The 19,049-nt window shown below is 45.2% G+C and overlaps 1 protein-coding gene across 1 annotated transcript in view; it reads right to left on the reverse strand.

The window, feature by feature from the left end:
* Positions 1-18,330, reverse strand: part of KLHL20 (kelch like family member 20) — a 213,216-nt gene extending 194,886 nt beyond the window's left edge. The window contains exons 1-2 of the mRNA XM_086955756.1: positions 17,940-18,330; positions 14,363-14,428 (exon numbers count right to left, since the gene is read on the reverse strand). Coding sequence (XP_086811882.1) covers positions 14,363-14,385 — 23 coding nt within the window. The 5' untranslated portion in view covers positions 14,386-14,428; positions 17,940-18,330. The remainder of the gene's footprint in view (positions 1-14,362; positions 14,429-17,939) is intronic.
* Between the last annotated feature and the right edge of the window lie 719 nt (positions 18,331-19,049).

A 19,049-nucleotide genomic window follows, 5' to 3' on the forward strand; every position in this document is an offset into this window, starting at 1 on the left:
CTTGGTACTGGGACACACACAGTGTTCCGTCATTATGAGTGGGAGGCCATGAAAGCGGTCATGAGAGGTCAATGTATGGGGTGCATAGACAGATTCAGCAGAAACTGCACCTGGAGGAGAGTGGGTTGGAGTTATTGCAGGGGCCAGGACATGTCTAGCCTGACGTTCGGAGGGTTTGGAGAAACATCACTGAAAAATAGGATAGGCTGCATGCATACCCAGTACCAGCGGTGCCTACACTGCGAGGGGTATAAGTCAGCCAGGCCCTTGGCTTGGCTGCGGCGTAGGAAGAACAGTGTCCCTCTGGTACTCCACCTGATGGATGAAACTGACATGGTGGCAACAACATGGGAGGCGGTTGTGGCAACCTTTCAACATCACCTAGAGGGGGCATATTGTGGTGGCATTCGTAGTATGCCAGATCGTGTTCACGCTTATCTGCCACACTTAGACATCGAGGCATTGCTGGGGGGCCGGGGTGGACAAATATTACCAAAAAATAAAGCACCTGTGGGGGCAGGGTCGTCATCGTATTTTATCACAGATATTCAGTAACACAGACTCAAAAACTGCTTGAGGTTTTCGGCGGGGGGTGGGCAGGGTGGTGAATCTGATCCGGCGACATACCGCCCTCTCACGATGGGAAACTCTGTCAAGATTTTATGTGAGTTATTGGCCAATTAATTGCACCCAGCCATGAGTGGGTTAGTTCATCCTGATCAGTGCGGCTTTATGCCTGGCCGCAGCACAACCATGAATCTGCAGAGGTTGACCCATGGCTTGCACGAGGTGGAAGGTGCCCTGGAGGAAATAGCATTAACTTCCTTTGACATTGAGAATGTTTTAGATACGATGGACTGAGGGTATCCCTAGGGAGTAATGCAGGCTATGGGGTTCGGTCCTCTGTTTCGGGCCTGGATAAGACAAATTTATACTAACCTGGGTGCATGGGTCCAGGTGGGGTAGCACTGCTCAGCTGGACAATGAGTGTGGAACTAGACAAGGTTGTTCTCGGTCACCCCTCTTGTTTGACTGGTGGTGGAGCCATTAGCTATTCAGGCCCGACTGATTATGCATGATTGGGGAATTGAACGTGGGCGGAACAGACATGAGGTGTCACTTTATGCTGACAATGCTCTGTTTTACCTGTGCGCTCCAAGAGAACTGTTGCCGGTGTTACTGTGGCTTTTAGAGGAATTTGGTGGCGTGTACGGTCTCAGAGTTAATAGAGCAAGGTAATAGTTATTCCCTCTGGCACCTCCCTTGCCTGGGGTTGAGGTGGGAACTCGACTGTTTCAGGTACCTGGGAGTGATGGTGGCACACACTAAGGAAAAGCAATTGCGTTATAATGTTGGACTCCCTGCAAGTTTTGGTACAGGTCTGTAATAATTTGCGGCCGTCTCCCATGGGCAGGATCGCGGTGTCCAAGATGGTGCTGCTACCTGAATCTTTGTGAACCATTCTTCAAATACTTCATTGCGGTCATCAGACCATAAAAGTGCAAGTGCAAAAAAACAACCGTACATAAAAGCAACCACCAGTAAATGATCAAGACCCCAGAATCCTATGTTACAAAGGCAGACCAATAACCCGCACCCCACTAGGTTAGCAAAATATATAACAACATATACAAAGTGCCATATTACTAAAATATACAGCTATTGGCAGAAATAGAGCATTATACATTTCATAATAAAACACTAAAAAAACGGTCTATAAAATCACATGAAAATAAATTGGTTAAAAGGGAACATGCCCGACTAAAAAGATTTTTCAAAAGTGGCTTTAACTTAGTCCTGTACATTATTTTTCAAAAGCGACAATCACACACCACATAGAGAGTAGGAAGTGTGACACTGCAAATACAATTGGGGATAGAGTATTGCATTTCAGCAACCTAAACGCCTCTACACAGTGTTAGCTCCCCAGATTTCTACATAATTGGATCAACCAACAACGTCTGGAATTACTGTAGACAGGGCAGAAAAAAAATACATATAGCTCTGACTCCTCTACATAGTTACAAGCCGGACAGCCTAGGGAGAATGTACGTGCCCATTTATTGGAGAAAAAAGCAGCAGCGGGAGAACTCCTTGCCTAAATTGGATGTACAGTTTCCTCGCCAGCGCAGGTTGAATCTCATCCAGGGCAGGGTCTAAGATGTACTGGTCTTTTATACTCAAAAACACAACTGTTAATTAGCCTGTTGCTGAACTTCCCTGTAAACGATCGAGTCAGAAGAACTCATTGTGCATCTTGCAAGCCAGAGTTTTTCAAAGGTTAAATGTGCTCCTCGCGTTTAGTTGCAAGCAGCTGGAAGTCATCCATTTTGCCTGGTCCACCAGGTACGCACTAAACTTAGGAGCAGCATCAGCTTCGTCCTGTGCCAGGGTGATAACCAGCTTAGTATCATCAGCATATAATACCATCTTCACCCCATGACGCTCAACTACGTCCGCCAACGGGCGAATATACACATTAAACAAGGTCAGACTCGGAGATGAACCCTGAGGCACTCCTTGAAACAAGGAGCAAGTCTGGGACTTGTAAGACTGCTGGACAACCTAGAAAAAATGGTCAGCAAGGAAATATGTGATCCAGTCAAGTGCGCAGCCCTTAACTCCCAGACCCCATGGGTGTTCCAAAAGGAGACTGTGGAATACCGTATCGAAAGCAGCGCTTAGATCCAACAGGATCAGGGGCGCCGTCTTGTCCTCATCAGCAGATAATCTCAGAGATTCAGAGGCAGAGCCAATTTGGTGCTGTAAATGGGTTAAATCCTGATTGAGTAGCATGTAACAGATTTTTTCTTCAATATACGAGTTAACTGAAGGTTAAAGAATTGACTTTTTCAGCCATCTAAGCAAAGAAAGGACGTAAAGAGACGGGTCTCAGATTTTCTGAGAGAGTGGGTTCCAGTGAGCGTTGCTTAAGTAAAGGGACCACAATGCGTGTTTCCAGTCCAACGGGACTAGACCAGAGGCAGAGAAAAGATTAAGTCGTTCGCAGAGAACAGAGGCAATAGCAATCTTCTTGCGTAGCAACGTAGCCGGAGGAATGGGACCAACAGGTAATACTGATGTTCTGATGCACTCTGCTTACTGTTTCCGGCACTACCATTGTGTGAGTATTAGTAATGCTGATGGCCAAGATTGTATTGCTAGCAATATTTCCATGCATCACATTGTTGACAATGCTAAACTGTACCCGTTCTTGGTAAAACAAAGTTTCTTTTTAAAGTACACACACACACCCACACACACACAAGGAAGGCATTGGTATATATTGGACAGCATGTCAAGATAAACTTCTGTATCTTTCTGCCCCCCCCCCCATTCAAAAATATTGGACTCACAGAGTACCTTAATAGACCCCAACATTTTAGCAGGTTGGGCGCAATGACCAGCCTGTTTATTGGGCAATGTCAATTGTGCACTTTCAGCAGAACATTGCAAATCAAGCGTACTTTACATTGGCCCTAAAATCCGTTGAAAGACTGAGTTTGAGATAATTTGGTCAAGGAAGTTGCTAAATTTGTAAACATGTTAAGCCTAATTTGATACAGCCCAGACAACTCTCAAAAGGTTTTAATCTTTTTTGTTTGTTTTCGGGGCTAGTAGAAGAAGGAGCCACTCAACTTGCCATTTTCCTTACCAGGCTCCTTACTGTGGTACCTTCAGACTAAGAGGTCAATGGAGTGACAATGAAAGAGGCCCCTCTTTATTCACAACCAGAGGTTGGGAATACAGGCGTCACTTTCAACACAGAAGCGTCCACAGAAGAAGTTCAGCAATGTTCCTTTATCTCTAAAGGTCAGTGGAGAGAATTCAAAATTATCAAAACTGGTAAAATAATCTCACATCATTCTTCAAACAGTATTAGCCTATTACCTTGAAGTCTATGCAACTCATGTTCAATTTTCTCCACCGAAACAAATTAATTTTTGTATTTCTGCACAACTGGGATTATAGAATTTTGAAGATGGGGATCTCTCTGAAAGATCCAGTTGACAGGCTATTTCTCTACCCCATTCTCTATTGATCAGACAATAGGGATACTTCTGTAGCTCCTAGAGAATTCTTCGAAGGCATATGGTTGCCTCTGCGATCAAATGAAGGTCAATCACAACCAGATGGTGAGATCACAACAGATGAAAGAGACAGTGATTTCTGCCCTGCCCTTATGGCAAGGGACCAAGTAAGGATGGTCTGCTTGGTGAATTCTACAGGATAAATAAGACAGAACTGTTATTGGTCCTGCACAGTGTCCTTAAAGAGGCAGAGGAGACTGGTAGGCTCAGGATGGAATCCAACAAGGAAATTATAACAGAGATACCAAAACCAGGCAGAGAAATGCTTCTCTCTACTAGCAATCTGTATATTACCATGAATAATACTAAATGAAAATACTGGCAAAAAACCTAGTGGACCGCATTGGGAAGGTTATCTGGAGTTTGATACATTAATTCAGATGGGTTTTGTGCCAGTTTTCTCACCCAGGAATTACTTGAGTCTGCCGTCTGATACCCTCTGGCAGGTAAAGGGTGATGCAAGTGACACAATGGCCCCGTCCATAGATGTGGAGAAGGCATTTGACTGCGCTGAATGTGGATTGGACTCTAGAACACTGTAGAGAGTAAGAAAGGACTACATTTTCTGGCTAAAGTCAAGTGGCTGTAGATTGACTGCAGGACATCTTATCGGATCCCTTTCACATCCCTAGAGAAAAGAAGCAAGGCTGTCCACTGTCAGAACATGAGTCACAAAAGACACTCTTTGGGCCTTTGCAGAGTGGCTCGGGCCAGCTACTCAGTGTTTTGTGTATTGTAGTAGTGGGGGATGTAACTGGTTTTGGTCTATAAATATTTCCCTAGGACCCTCCATCTATCTGATTTTTTTTTTTGACCGGATGGTGAAAGACATAAAAAACGTACGGAATATTCTGGGACTTGTTTATGAAAGGCTTGAGTCACCTGAGCAGCACTTTTTTTGATGCTCTGGCTGCGCAGGGGTCTCAACCATACCTATGAAGTAGTGCAAAGCCACCTGCATGGCTTTGCACAGCCTCATAGATGTAAGACATTGCAGCGCAAATCACTGCGTTTTATGGACTTTGCAAGGGGTTCTCATGCAACACCCATGGGTTTTGATGCTACCCCAGATTTACAAAATCATGTAAACCTGGGGCAGCTCCAAAAATGGACGCCTCCCCAGAGGAGGCGTAATGAGGAGAAATGTTTTAATTTCTCCTCGTTTTTTTCTCTTTCCATGTCTGCTACATTCTGCAGCTCACATAGAAAGAGGAAAACGCATCTAAGGATTGTTTTTGTGAAGGAACGTGTCCCTTTCCGTACAAAAACAATTCTGCCTGTGTTGGTGCTAGCCAACACAAGGGAAAGGTCCGCAATGCACCGTCTTTTATAAATTCGGTTCATTCCTGACCCTTCACATTGGAATAGGGCAGCGTAGCAAGAAGACTTGCAGCACTGGCCCACGCCAATTCCTCATAAATTACGCCCTTTGTTTTAGCTACACTTTTGACTACACCCCCTGACCTTTGGCTTGCTAAACACTGCTTAATATTATTTCTACATCGTAAAAATTATTTGCCTGGGGAATTGGGGGCATTTATAGTTGTCGATGATGAGGAGTACCAGGTTCTAGAAATATATGTCAGAAGGGGGTCCTTACGCCTAAATAATTTTGACAAGGGGGTCTTGGCATCAAAAAGTTTGAAGATCTCTACTCTAGACAAAGACATATACACACACACTCGGGATGTTAGATTAAGGATTTGAGTTAATGCATAGAAACGGAACTTTACAATAGTGGGGCAATAGGCTTCCACTAAAGTAACAAAGATAAATGGTTTGGTCACAACTACAGATTCACAAAACACTGCATGATGGCACCACTGCTGTAAATACTAACTACAGGACAAGGATGGTAGTTGTTCGGGGTGGTCGGAATTACAGACCCTCTGTAGTGTGTGTATAACATTGTGTTCCTTTTTAGCCCTGACGTGCACTTTTGAGACGATCCCTGACATGCATTGAAAAAGACGTCTCTTACGTGAACCCACGCTTGGCTTACTGACTTTGAAGTGACCACGCCTCTTTTACCTAGTGATTGCTCTTCGTGCTTTGTGAAGCTGCGGGAGCCTTGCGTCCGGAATTTCTCTCCTGCTCAAGTTCCTGATCCTGATTCCTGTTTGTTGCTCTACAGAGAACTTCCTTCCTTTGTTTCCTATTCCCGATTTCTCCTGTTTCTCTGTTCCCTGCCTCTTTTCTGCCTGGATTGTTTCTTCGTTTCTCACGCCCTCTCCCTCTCGCGAGGGGTAGCGGTTTTCCGTGCCGTGACCTCACTACCTTACTCTTCCGGGTGACGTCTCATCCTGACCTTACCCGGTATTTCACAGTGTTTTTGTGAGAGTTGTCCCATTGTGTGTTTGTTTGGTTGGTGGGCGCTTGTTCCGCTCCGTCTTCTGGTTAAGAGCCGAACAGCGCTTTTATTTACCGTTCTGTCTTGTGCAAGTCCGTAACCCTCTGTCTTATGTGAGCCCGTACCACTCCGTCTTTAGTTAAGAGTTGGACGGAGATTATCTTTATTGTTTGTGTTATGTGTAAGCCTGTTCCGCTCTGTCTTTAGTTTAAGAGCCGGACGAGGTTTGCTCATCATGTGTGTAGTGCGTTTCTTTCCCGCTCTGTCTTTAGTTTATGAGCCAGTAGGTATACCACTAATAGTGAGTGTTTGCTCCGCTTCAGTTCTCTTTGAGGCCGGGTGAAACTCCTATCCTACCCACGTTTTTACTGTTACCTCTTGTCTTTGTTGGTCCTTTGCTGCTGTCGGGGTATCTATCCTCCCTGGCGTTTCTCCTCATTGGAGTTTCCTGGTACTACTTCATTCAAGGTCTGACTCTCACAATTGTGGGGTAAGTGGAACTTCATGTTGAACACATGTATATAGTCTTTTTGTTTTGTTTTATGGTAGTTGAGAAGCACTGTGTATTTCTTGCAGCCTTACCCCTGTCTCCGAGTCTGCAGATGCTTGATCCAGCTGGGGGAGAGTGGTGGTACACTCATTTATTATAATGTTTTGTATAGCGCGAACAAGACCCTTGGGTATCAGAGCGCTTAACATAGAAAGTGAATTGGAGATTATTAATATATATACAAGCAATTCTACAAAACAAGCATAGATGAGGTAGATGATATACGTTACTCACTCATGTGCACTTGGCATTAGGAGGTAAGGATAGACTTAACTTATATCAAAAGCCCTATAAAACACACATAAATGAGGTAGAGGATTAAATAGTTTTGGATGTGAGATACAATTAAATGTTCATAATGACATGGGGTAAGGCTACAGCATAGTCTTAAATGAGGCGTCCATCTGGTGTCCTCAAATTAGCCTTCCTACTATTTATGTCGAGTCTTCCCCTTCTGATGACATAAATGTTCAGTATAGGACAGCAATGGACCATAATAGTGATCAATAGGCCGGGACACTCCTTTCGAGTAGCCGTGCGCTATACAAAAGCTTCATAACATAACATAACATATGTAAGGAATCTACTCATCAAAAGGCTCTTCACTTCCTGCTTAAATGCTACGATATGAATCTTCCTGATGTTAGGGGGGAGTGAGTTCCAGAATCTGGGGGCCGCTCCTGTGAACGCTCTGTCGTAAGTCCTTTTCTTTCAGAAGCGGGCTGGCCGCAACAGCAACTCTTTGGCGCTCCTAGCTGGTCTGTTACCTCCAGATAGCTCAATTTTCTTGGCTAGGTATCTTGGAGTATTGCAATGGATCGCTTTATGGGCGATACATAATATCTTCATTTGGATTCTGGCTTCATAAGGTAGCCAGTTTAATGCTTTCAAGTGTGGGGATATATGATCAAATTTCCTTGATCCAGTGATGAGTCTTGCCGCTGCATTGAGGCATGCTTTTAGTGGGGCTGTGTGCGTTTTTGGTAGGCCAGCTAAAGTGGTGCAGCCATATTCAATCCTAGAAATGACTAGAGATTGTATTGCTAGTTTAAGATCCGCTTCTGAGATGAAAGGTTTCAATTTTCTTAAGTAGCTCAGGTGGAAGCGGGCACTTTTCGCCATTGAATTAATGTGGGCTTTCATGTCCAGGTTCTCGTCTAAGGTGATTCCTATCGACTCCTTGGATTATTCCCCCCACTCTTTTTGGGAGCAGCTGGCTTTGAGTGTGTATGTACCCCACTCTTGTCGCTGCTTTTTGGACGTGTGGAGGATTTTCATCTACGCTTCTGTGGAACATTGGCCCTCCTACTAGGGGATCCGCGACAGTAGTCCAATGTCAAATAAGGGTACTCTTGGCGCACCCCTCCGTGTTACAGGACCTCACTCACGCATTCATTTCAATGTAGAGATTCAAGTTGGGTAGCTAGATGTGCAGTCCAAACGTGACCTTCTCCCAGAATGCCATTTTCACCATTCCAATCATCTGGTCACTGTCAGTTTCACTGCAGACTTTTATCAACTAAATATGCACACATTCTCCAGTAAGGTGGCAATTCTCTAACAGGAACGAGCCATTGAAAGACGCAACTTAGGAAATATGAGAGGAACGTAATGTGGTAAATTAAAGGAAGCAAAATAAAAGAAACAACCTGCTAAACTCAAAGAAGCACAATGGTACATAGCCTTGTACTTTCAGAAAATAAAAGATATATCTTCCTGAATTTAGGGACTCAATTGCCTACATTCAAGGATGAGAAATGGAGACAACCTCTTGAATTTAAAGAAGCAAAAAATACACATCTATTATTTAAGGCGACAGGTAAAACACCTATTCATAAAAACGTGATTTGACAGACTTCTTTCAATCAGAACAGGAGCAAGGTAGAACAAAAAAGGCTTCCAGGGCCTCGCAATCATCTCTATAATTCACAAGATAAACAATAACACACACAAAAATCTAAACTTGAAACATAAAAAAGGTATTGTATAGAGTACCAGGTGCTAGTAATTTACTCGAGTACTTCAACAGCAAACAAAGCGTTTGAAAAACCCAGTACTGCATCTGAAACCTCCGTTTCAATGGTAGGGACTCAGCTGTAATTTTTATTTTATTTCAATTGAAAAAGATAGTGGCACATGGGTGGGGATTACCTCCCAACTCTCTTTCCAGAATATGTACAGATGGAACAGAAACCCAAACAATGCCAGCGTTTAATGGCTAAGTTGAGGACACTCTCTGCCAGTATTAGACTGACGATTGAATGCTGGGTCACCCCTCATGATCAGATAAGAATATAGAAACACTGCCTGTTCAAGAGAAAACTCTTGAAATTAATTACTGCCTGTTCAAGAGAAAATTATTGAAATTAATTTTTGTAATCCCTACTTCGAACCTGTAACAATGAATCTGAGAATAACAAAGGCTCAAATGCAGATGCATTCACATTCTAGAACAAGCATTTACAATGCAATAGGTCTCCCAGCTTTAAAGTTTGAGCTATTGGCATTGTATATTACAATGTGTTACATTAATTTGTTATCAAACTCTGAATTGTTGTATAAAGATGGTAAATGCTGCAAGAAAAAGTAGCACTGAAATTGATAGCTTTCGCAATCGCTATTGTAATGAAGCTGAACAGGCAGGGACAAAAGCATAGTCATAACAATCGATTTAAAAAATAAATGAAAAAAACACTCACTGAAAGTCTGCTTTCGATTCTGCGACTGTCCGCAAACCCAAAACAACGGCCTCCTCCTCCCCCTAGGGCACCTCACCACGCACGAGTACAAAAACAAGCATTTGCAGTGCAATAGATCTCGGAGCATTAAAGTTTGAGTTATTGACATTCCGCCTGGGAACATCACGCGAGCCCGAGGAGGTGTAGGCCGTGCCACGAGGCAACCTGCGGCCTGGTGTGCCCATCGGGTGAAGTCGGAGCTGCTCGCTGAGGTTGGTGTTTCTCCCCCCCACCCCCCCATGGGGCACAGAGACCTACCCGCAAGCCCTGAAAGAACTGCCCAGGGTGCCGATTGCAAATTCGGCCCGAACTGGTAGATGGAGCACGAAGCTAGCTGAGGCCTACTCTGCAAAGGAGGTGAGAAGTGGCGGCCGCTAGGCGTGTGGAGAGAGACATAAAGCGAGGAAAGCTACCGCGAGTGGGTTGGGCACTCACTACTCTGCACACTCACTACTCTGCACACTCACTACTCTGCACACTCACTACTCTGCACACTCACTACTCTGCACACTCACTACTCTGCACACTCACTACTCTGCACTCACTACTCACTACTCTGCACACTCACTACTCACTACTCTGCACACTCACTACTCACTACTCTGCACACTCACTACTCACTACTCTGCACACTCACTACTCACTACTCTGCACACTCACTACTCACTACTCTGCACACTCACTACTCACTACTCTGCACTCACTACTCACTACTCTGCACTCACTACTCACTACTCTGCACTCACTACTCACTACTCTGCACTCACTACTCACTACTCTGCACTCACTACTCACTACTCTGCACTCACTACTCACTACTCTGCACTCACTACTCACTACTCTGCACTCACTACTCACTACTCTGCACTCACTACTCTGCACACTCACTACTCACTACTCTGCACTCACTACTCTGCACACTCACTACTCACTACTCTGCACTCACTACTCTGCACACTCACTACTCACTACTCTGCACACTCACTACTCACTACTCTGCACACTCACTACTCACTACTCTGCACTCACTACTCACTACTCTGCACTCACTACTCACTACTCTGCACTCACTACTCTGCACACTCACTACTCACTACTCTGCACACTCACTACTCTGCACACTCACTACTCTGCACACTCACTACTCTGCACACTCACTACTCTGCACACTCACTACTCTGCACACTCACTACTCTGCACACTCACTACTCTGCACACTCACTACTCTGCACACTCACTACTCTGCACACTCACTACTCTGCACACTCACTACTCTGCACACTCACTACTCTGCACACTCACTACTCACTACTCACTACTCACTACTCACTACTCACTACTCACTACTCACTACTCACTACTCACTACTCACTACTCTGCATTACCACTCTGCATTACCACTCTGCATTACCACTCTGCATTACCACTCTGCATTACCACTCTGCATTACCACTCTGCATTACCACTCTGCATTACCACTCTGCATTACCACTCTGCATTACCACTCTGCATTACCACTCTGCATTACCACTCTGCATTACCACTCTGCATTACCACTCTGCATTACCACTCTGCATTACCACTCTGCATTACCACTCTGCATTACCACTCTGCATTACCACTCTGCATTACCACTCTGCATTACCACTCTGCATTACCACTCTGCATTACCACTCTGCATTACCACTCTGCATTACCACTCTGCATTACCACTCTGCATTACCACTCTGCATTACCACTCTGCACTACCACTCTGCACTACCACTCTGCACTACCACTCTGCACTCACTACTCTGCACTCACTACTCTGCACTCACTACTCTGCACTCACTACTCTGCACTCACTACTCTGCACTCACTACTCTGCACTCACTACTCTGCACTCACTACTCTGCACTCACTACTCTGCACTCACTACTCTGCACTCACTACTCTGCACTCACTACTCTGCACTCACTACTCTGCACTCACTACTCTGCACTCACTACTCTGCACTCACTACTCTGCACTCACTACTCTGCACTCACTACTCTGCACTCACTACTCTGCACTCACTACTCTGCACTCACTACTCTGCACTCACTACACTGCACTCACTACACTGCACTCACTACACTGCACTCACTACTCTGCACTCACTACTCTGCACTCACTACTCTGCACTCACTACTCTGCACTCACTACTCTGCACTCACTACTCTGCACTCACTACTCTGCACTCACTACTCTGCACTCACTACTCTGCACTCACTACTCTGCACTCACTACTCTGCACTCACTACTCTGCACTCACTACTCTGCACTCACTACTCTGCACTCACTACTCTGCATTACCACTCTGCACTCACTACTCTGCATTACAACTCTGCACTCACTCTGCACTCATTTAATAGGTCTCACCGTTTTCTGCATACTTTTGTGAGAGACTGTTCTATTTCCTTGTTAAATACTTCTGCATCAAACTGGGAAAAGGCAAGGGAGTCTGGCACTGGGGCTGCATTGCTTTCAGCACACCCCTTCCCTGTCTCCGCAGCACCAGACAGGACAGCCAGGCAGCCCCTGATCCTTCTGCAGAACGACTTAAAGTGCCCCTTTCACTTAAACTTTCATCAACCTAACATGTTTTCAAAGGAACCGGAAACACGACGAGATGTGCAGTTTGACATTGTCTGTGCAGGAAGGGGAAATGTCTCTCGGTTAATGATCAGGGCGTAAATATTTCTCTGTTGCTATTGAGTGTGGGCCGTAAGGGTGAGCTTCTTGGGGCTTTATCATAGTCAGTGAGTTCTTATAGGGTGCTTAAAGGGGGTGCTTCCAATTCCCAATTGATGATTGTAGTGGGCGGTATGGGGGGGATGTTGTTTTCCTGTGGATATTCACCATGCGCTCAAAAGGAGGCTGTTGTCAACCTCTAGAAAATCAGTGTGTGGACTGAGGGGCGCTTATATTCCCATTTGCAAATGTTTCTCTGCAATAAAAACGTCTCGCAAAACATAATTTCAGGCCGCCTGTCACATTACACAGTAGGAGGCACTTTAAATATAGAATCGAGTATGCCCCCGGAATGCCGCCGCGGCCGCCCCGGAAGTCAGGCACGGTCGCCTGTGACGGGGGCGGAGCCACGTTCAGAGCGGAAGAGGAGGCAGGCGGAGTCGTTGCGTCTCGCGGCCCGGGGCTCCTGTGAGCGGTGTAGAGCCCCGGGGCCGCGCCAGCAGGAGGTTGGGCGCCGCGTGCTGAGCAGAGTCCCCGACATTGGCCAGGTAAGTTCAAAAAAAGGCTGGGGGGGGCTTGGTGCACTTGTGTGCGTGTGTGCGTGTATGCTCGTGTGTGTATGTATGCGTGCGACGGTGACGGCGGGGGAGGGAGGGAGGGAGGGGGGGGCCTCGGTGCACGTGTGTGTGTGTGTGCGCGCGTGTGTGTATGTGTCAGGGGGGGTGTCTCTGTATGTATGTATGTGCGTGCGTGCATGGGCGCTTGTGTGTGTGTATGCGCATGCGTGTGGGGTGCTTGCGCTTCCCAGGAGACAGCGCCTGGCCACAGCGCGCGTTCCAGTTACAAATCGCCTGGAAGGATGCGCGTGGCCAGGACTGTCTCCTGGGACTGAGAGTCGCTGACAAAAGATCTCCTGGCGGACACAGCGCTGACGCGCTGTTAAACGCCAGGAGACCTAAAAAGTGTCAGTCAAATAGGATTTGGGACAATCCACGTTAAACACTAGGAATCTAGAGATGAAGCTAAAGGTCACATTAATCTGACATTTGTAAAGTCTGCATTATGTCCATTCAAGTAACAAAAAATGCAGTTTCTCTTAAATATAAAAGCTGAACTGAGCCACAGAAAATGTATTCTGAACACAAACCAAAGTGAAGTAGGATTGAAAAAGTTGAAGCAGGTTTACTGCCAAACCTTCAGTCTCATATAGTTTAAACCAACTTACTTGACCTCTACAAGCCATGCTTTTAACATCAAGAACATAGTAACCAGCTGAACCTTGAATTTGCACAAAAAAAGAGACGACCCTATGTTAGTGGATAGCATTCATATTAACAATATAATCTTACATACTCAAAATAGCCTTTAAAAACCGTTTAAGAACTGGTCATCTCGCATCTGGGTGATAAATACTTACATTGCCAACTAAATACTGACCCAATGATGGAAGTCCTCTGTGCCATGGCCTGTCCCATTAAAAGATCACGGAAATTAAATTCATATCTGTAAGAATCTTCAACTGCTACCTCTGTAATCCTCTACCTCCTTCAAGACAGGATTTGTCATAAACAATGCATCAGCCAATGAACCATTCTACTTTTCTAAAAATGTACGATCATGCACAAAAACAAAAGTTGGATTCAAAAGACAGGAAACTGGCGCTTTCAAGCTATGCTTGCAAGAATGGAATTGTGTACCATCTCGCATCAGGTCAGCATCTTCCCTTCTGAATGTCAAAAAAGAACTGAATGCACACATATCCTCAAGACGAGCCAGTCCATCCCTATAGTCCTATTCCTTTTAAGTCAACAATCCGGAAATGTTTTAGATAGTCCTGTACAGCACACCAATGCACCCAGCTATATTTATGCTTTATACACACCAATACCACAGACTGGATCAGAGTTCATAAGCCACTTACCTGCGCATTGGCTTTCTGTCCATGCACCAGTAAGAGAAATTTCAGTTTCCAAATCCAAAGATCGGTCTGAAAACAGAAGCAAAAAAGAAATCATTGAAGGCAAAATGTTTATATCAATTTTCAAGACATAATCCAATTCATACACATGAGATGGACAGCGCTCATCTGCTTATAGCAGCCAGCCAGTACTCCGTTCCAAACCATAACATAGCTAATTTGATAAGATGCACACTAATTTCCAGAAGTCATGTAGTCTGTTGCTTTAAAAAAAAATTATAAATCTTTTCTTATTATTTCAACAGAGGCAACACTACAAATGGCAAGTATTGCAAGCAAGTGACTAATCACATATAGTAGAGCATTATAATGCCGATCAAAAACAGTGAGAATAAACGTACACAATAACAGATTTCTCAGTCTTATCAGAGCGAAGAGATCATCCATCTGCTTCTGACGACCCCCCTACCCGAATTACTCTGGTAACTGCTCCAGGGCCCCAAAATTGCAATAACTTATTGGTGCAGCCCGAAGCTCTGTAAACAGTCGGGGTGTGGAATTCCTATAGCTCGACACCCAGGGCATTCACACAGTGAAGCCAGGATGTAGATGGGCAGAGAGAGAATTAAAAAAAAAAGTCCTTGGTTAATGCCATACTTAATTTGGAGCCCAATCTGTTGAGCGTTCACAAGTTTACTTCGCCTCCAACCACTTTTTTCCCAAACCAGGGAAGAAGTTTTACTTCTGGTCCTTGTTAGGAGTACATTTCCAACATTTCTAAGTCCGGGAAAAGAGAGGAGTTAGTGAAACCCCTTAAAAACATGCAAGTTAGTAGGTTTGCACAGACTCAAAATGGCATTCCAACCCTGGAACTATTGCTTACCGCTACCTCCAGCCTTAATATGCAGGTCTGCAGAAAGGTGACAAAATGAGGAATTACTAGTGTTGAAGCCCTACACTGGTATTAGTCCTGGCATAATCGAAAAAGCTATTATCAGTGCTCCTATATATTGAGGTTGCAGCCATAATTTTCGCAGCACTACATGGCACCAAAGGGACAAGTTGAATTTTTCACGGGACGTGTAGATTTAAGAAGCAACATATCCCATCGAAAAGTAGATATGTTATTAAATTCCACACCCCTGCAAACAGTCTCTTCTGCAGTGGAGTATGGATCCACGCCTGGGAGCCATTTGGCTTTTGTTAGTGCCTCCCTCTTTCTAGACCTCTTGGAAATGTCACGCTTGGCTACTAGAAGCCCGACGCCAACAGGAGCGCCAGCTGCTACTGGTCTACTCCAGTCATCCATGACACTTACAAGACTCATCTTGGGGTCTATGGGTTGTAGTGACTAAGGACTTTTCCAAGGGATCTGTGTATAAACTCCCAGTACTGTGCAATTCTCTGACATTCCCAGGCTGGATGTTGGAGAGTGCAATCAGGGTACTCACACCCGAGGGGACTAGGGGCCTGACCTTTCCAGAGGCTGGCAGGGTGGTATTATATTCTGTTAAGAAATTTAAACGGATTTAGCGCAAGTTGGGATAAAATCACCAATGTTTGAGGGGCCTTTCGGGCCAGTATTAATTCCTCATCTTCTACCTCTTCCACATCACCCTCCTACCGTATTTGCAACCTGTCAAATACAGGCACGTGTTGCTTTCAAAATTACTTCAAATGAAGAATTCTATCTACAAACGTACCAGGTTCCTTGCTATGTTTTTTGGAACATACATGTAATTGATGGTTGCCTGGAGACATTAAGGCCGCTTTTACGGACTGTACGAAAACTTTATTTGGAGGGTAACAGTAACTCACAGTGGTGATACAGTCTCAGTTCCATATAATGGAACTCCCTGCTCCAGGCCACTCACAGCAGAAAATGGTGCTCCAAAAGCACCATCCCATTGTGGCATCAAATGGAAGGCACGCGGTGCATCAAATAAAAGGTACCAGGGCCATTAAGCGGGCAGTACTAAACACAGTTCATACGAAGCAAGCAAGGAATTTGAAAATGATTTTAAACTTGTTACGGTGTGCTCTGAGAACCACAGCGGTTATCTCCCTAGGCTATAAAATGAGCGCACCCAAAAAAAAAACAATTACAGAATTATAAATTTACCGCACTTGCCAAAATATTTGCAGCTATTAACTAAACGGATCATAATCACTTAATAAAGAGCTATATATAGTTCTTTTCAATGAAAGACCATTGGCAAAGGCTGACCTATCACTTAGTAGTTACCAAGACCTATAGTTGGGTATTAACTAGTACTAATAAAGGGAAACGTTTACCAGAACTGTGTTATTGTGAAATATATATATATATATATATATATATATATATATATATATATATATTATTTTTTGTATTTTTTATTTTATTTTTGTACCACATAATTCCTGCAACTATGCTGAATAATTTAGTTCACCATAGCTAAATAATTCTAGTGAGGTATACTAGACCACAATTCTCCCCAACACTCCTCTTACTTCTAGAAAATGATGTAGCCCTCTCCCTTCCAAATAAGGATACAGCACCCTGTTTGCATGATGGTCATTTGCCACTATTTAGTAGAAGCCAAAGTTTTCCTCCCGCTCTCTACACAGCGGGCACGGCCAAATTAATCTGTATTCGCTGCACAGGACCCAGCAACACCTCCAGGACTGGTCAGTGAGCTAAACACTTGTAAACTGAAATATGTGTAATGACAGATTGCAAGTTTAAATCCCAGCAAGATCTCTTCTGCCTTCCACTTGATACATTTACACACCATTCAATGTGGCAAGAGTAATCGAACACCTGTCTCCAAGTCATTAACTTAACTGTTTTTATTCCTTGACTTTAATATAATAACCAAATGCCTTTTGAGTGCGTGCAGGTTTTTTTTAGGTTTCATTTAACTACTTAGACTCGCACACCTCAAATCAATAATTTGTATATCAAAAGTTCAGGAATGGGGACAGTCCCGAGTAACCCAGAGTGGGATGGGCATCCTGTGTAATTGTAACACCTGTTGTTCACAGCATGTTGTTATTTCGATTATTAGAGAACTAGAACCTGCAACTGAGCCTTAAAAATTACTCTAATTGTTATGTACGAGTGGCCCAAAACACAGATTACCCCCGCCCAAATGGAGCACAGCCAACTCTTCCTATGTATGGGACGGCAGTGCACTATGCCCTTGTTCTAACAGGGTCGGTGCTCAAGAAGCACTCCATATCAACCCCTTCGTGTCCAGAGGACAGGGGCATTGGCTGCTACATTATTTAGAGATGCCACTCCTTGTCTCTCTGTACCGGGTGTCGTTTGTACACTCACCCACCCCTCAACTTCGTGAACAGTCACCTGAAATCTGAATCCACCCACATACGTACGGGTAGCAGGTCACCGAAGCTATGCAGGAGAGAGCCAGGGGATCAAACACATCACTTCAGCAACAGGCCGGGCCAGACCTCCTTCAGCGGTCGGAGGGCGAGTCCACAGCTGCTCGTTGCCAGCGAGTGCCCCTGGGACCCGGTGGGAACGCCCGGTCCATCCATTCCTGAGAGGAGTTCCTTTCTATTGCACAGCACGTACCTCTAGCGCTTCCCGCCTTCCGTCCCTGGACTGGCACCGGCCTCTTCCCTGTATGATTTCTGCCCTTCCCTCTCAGTGAAAAGCGTCCTCGGGGCCCAAGGCTTCTGGAAGACCCCAGTGACCCATGCGAACGGGACTTGCAGCGACGAGAGCCACCCGGCCTGTATTCCGCGTCACGAGAGCATCTCATCCTACGGCCCCCTCCAGTGTTCCTTCCTCTTCGTGAGCAGTTGTTTGGGTGGGCAGAACTCGGTCGACGAGAGCCACGCAACATGTACGTTCCGTCGTGACGCCGGGCTTCCAGGGCCTCATTCAGCTCTCCTCACGACCACCGCGGCTCAGCCTCAGACCATGAAACTTCCGCCAACCAGAGCCACTCGGCCTGTACATTACGTCAGTAGCGCGACGTTTCCTATAGTCGCCTCCTGGAACACTCCCCTAGGGGTGCATTGCGGCTCTACTACTTCCCTGGTTGTTGGGTTTAGTGCCTTAGCCTGTCACTTGTGCACGGTGTTTTATTTATTTATTTATTTATGCGAATTTATATAGCGCGGACTTTACCCTAAGGTGTCAGTCAGAGCGCTTCACAATAGGAACAGCAATGATACATGAGGAGAAAAATTACAAGTGAACAAATTACAAAAGCAAACGTTAAGTTACACAGTCCTGCCAAGTATCACGCAACAGGTGTGACATTCACGCATTTCAGTGAGGTGATCCGCATCACCGCACTGAAATGTAATGTCACGCATTTTTAGTGCTACTCAGAAATTCGTGCTGACTTGTGTGCAGGCTCTGCTCCCTGGGCGCTGCTCTACAGAGACTCACTGGCCAGCAGAGCTGGCTCAGATAGTTAAAGAGTTAAATATGTCTCTCTGGCTCTGAGAGTCAGAGAGGCGCTACAATGTTACAATCTGCGACTGCCCTGGCTTTATTTCCCAGTCTCGGCGCACGCGGCGCGGCTGTCAATGACCGAAGACACTGACTCACTATCGAAGACTCGACCCGGGCGGGGCCAGCCCTCACTCAGCTCAGCAGAGGTTGCTACTGGCTGCTGACCCCGATTATTAATTGGATATGACCTCATCCTCCTGCCTGCACATGAAGTGA

Source organism: Lissotriton vulgaris, chromosome 1_1, assembly GCF_964263255.1.
Source record: "Lissotriton vulgaris chromosome 1_1, aLisVul1.2, whole genome shotgun sequence".
NCBI classification, from domain to species: Eukaryota; Metazoa; Chordata; class Amphibia; order Caudata; family Salamandridae; genus Lissotriton; species Lissotriton vulgaris.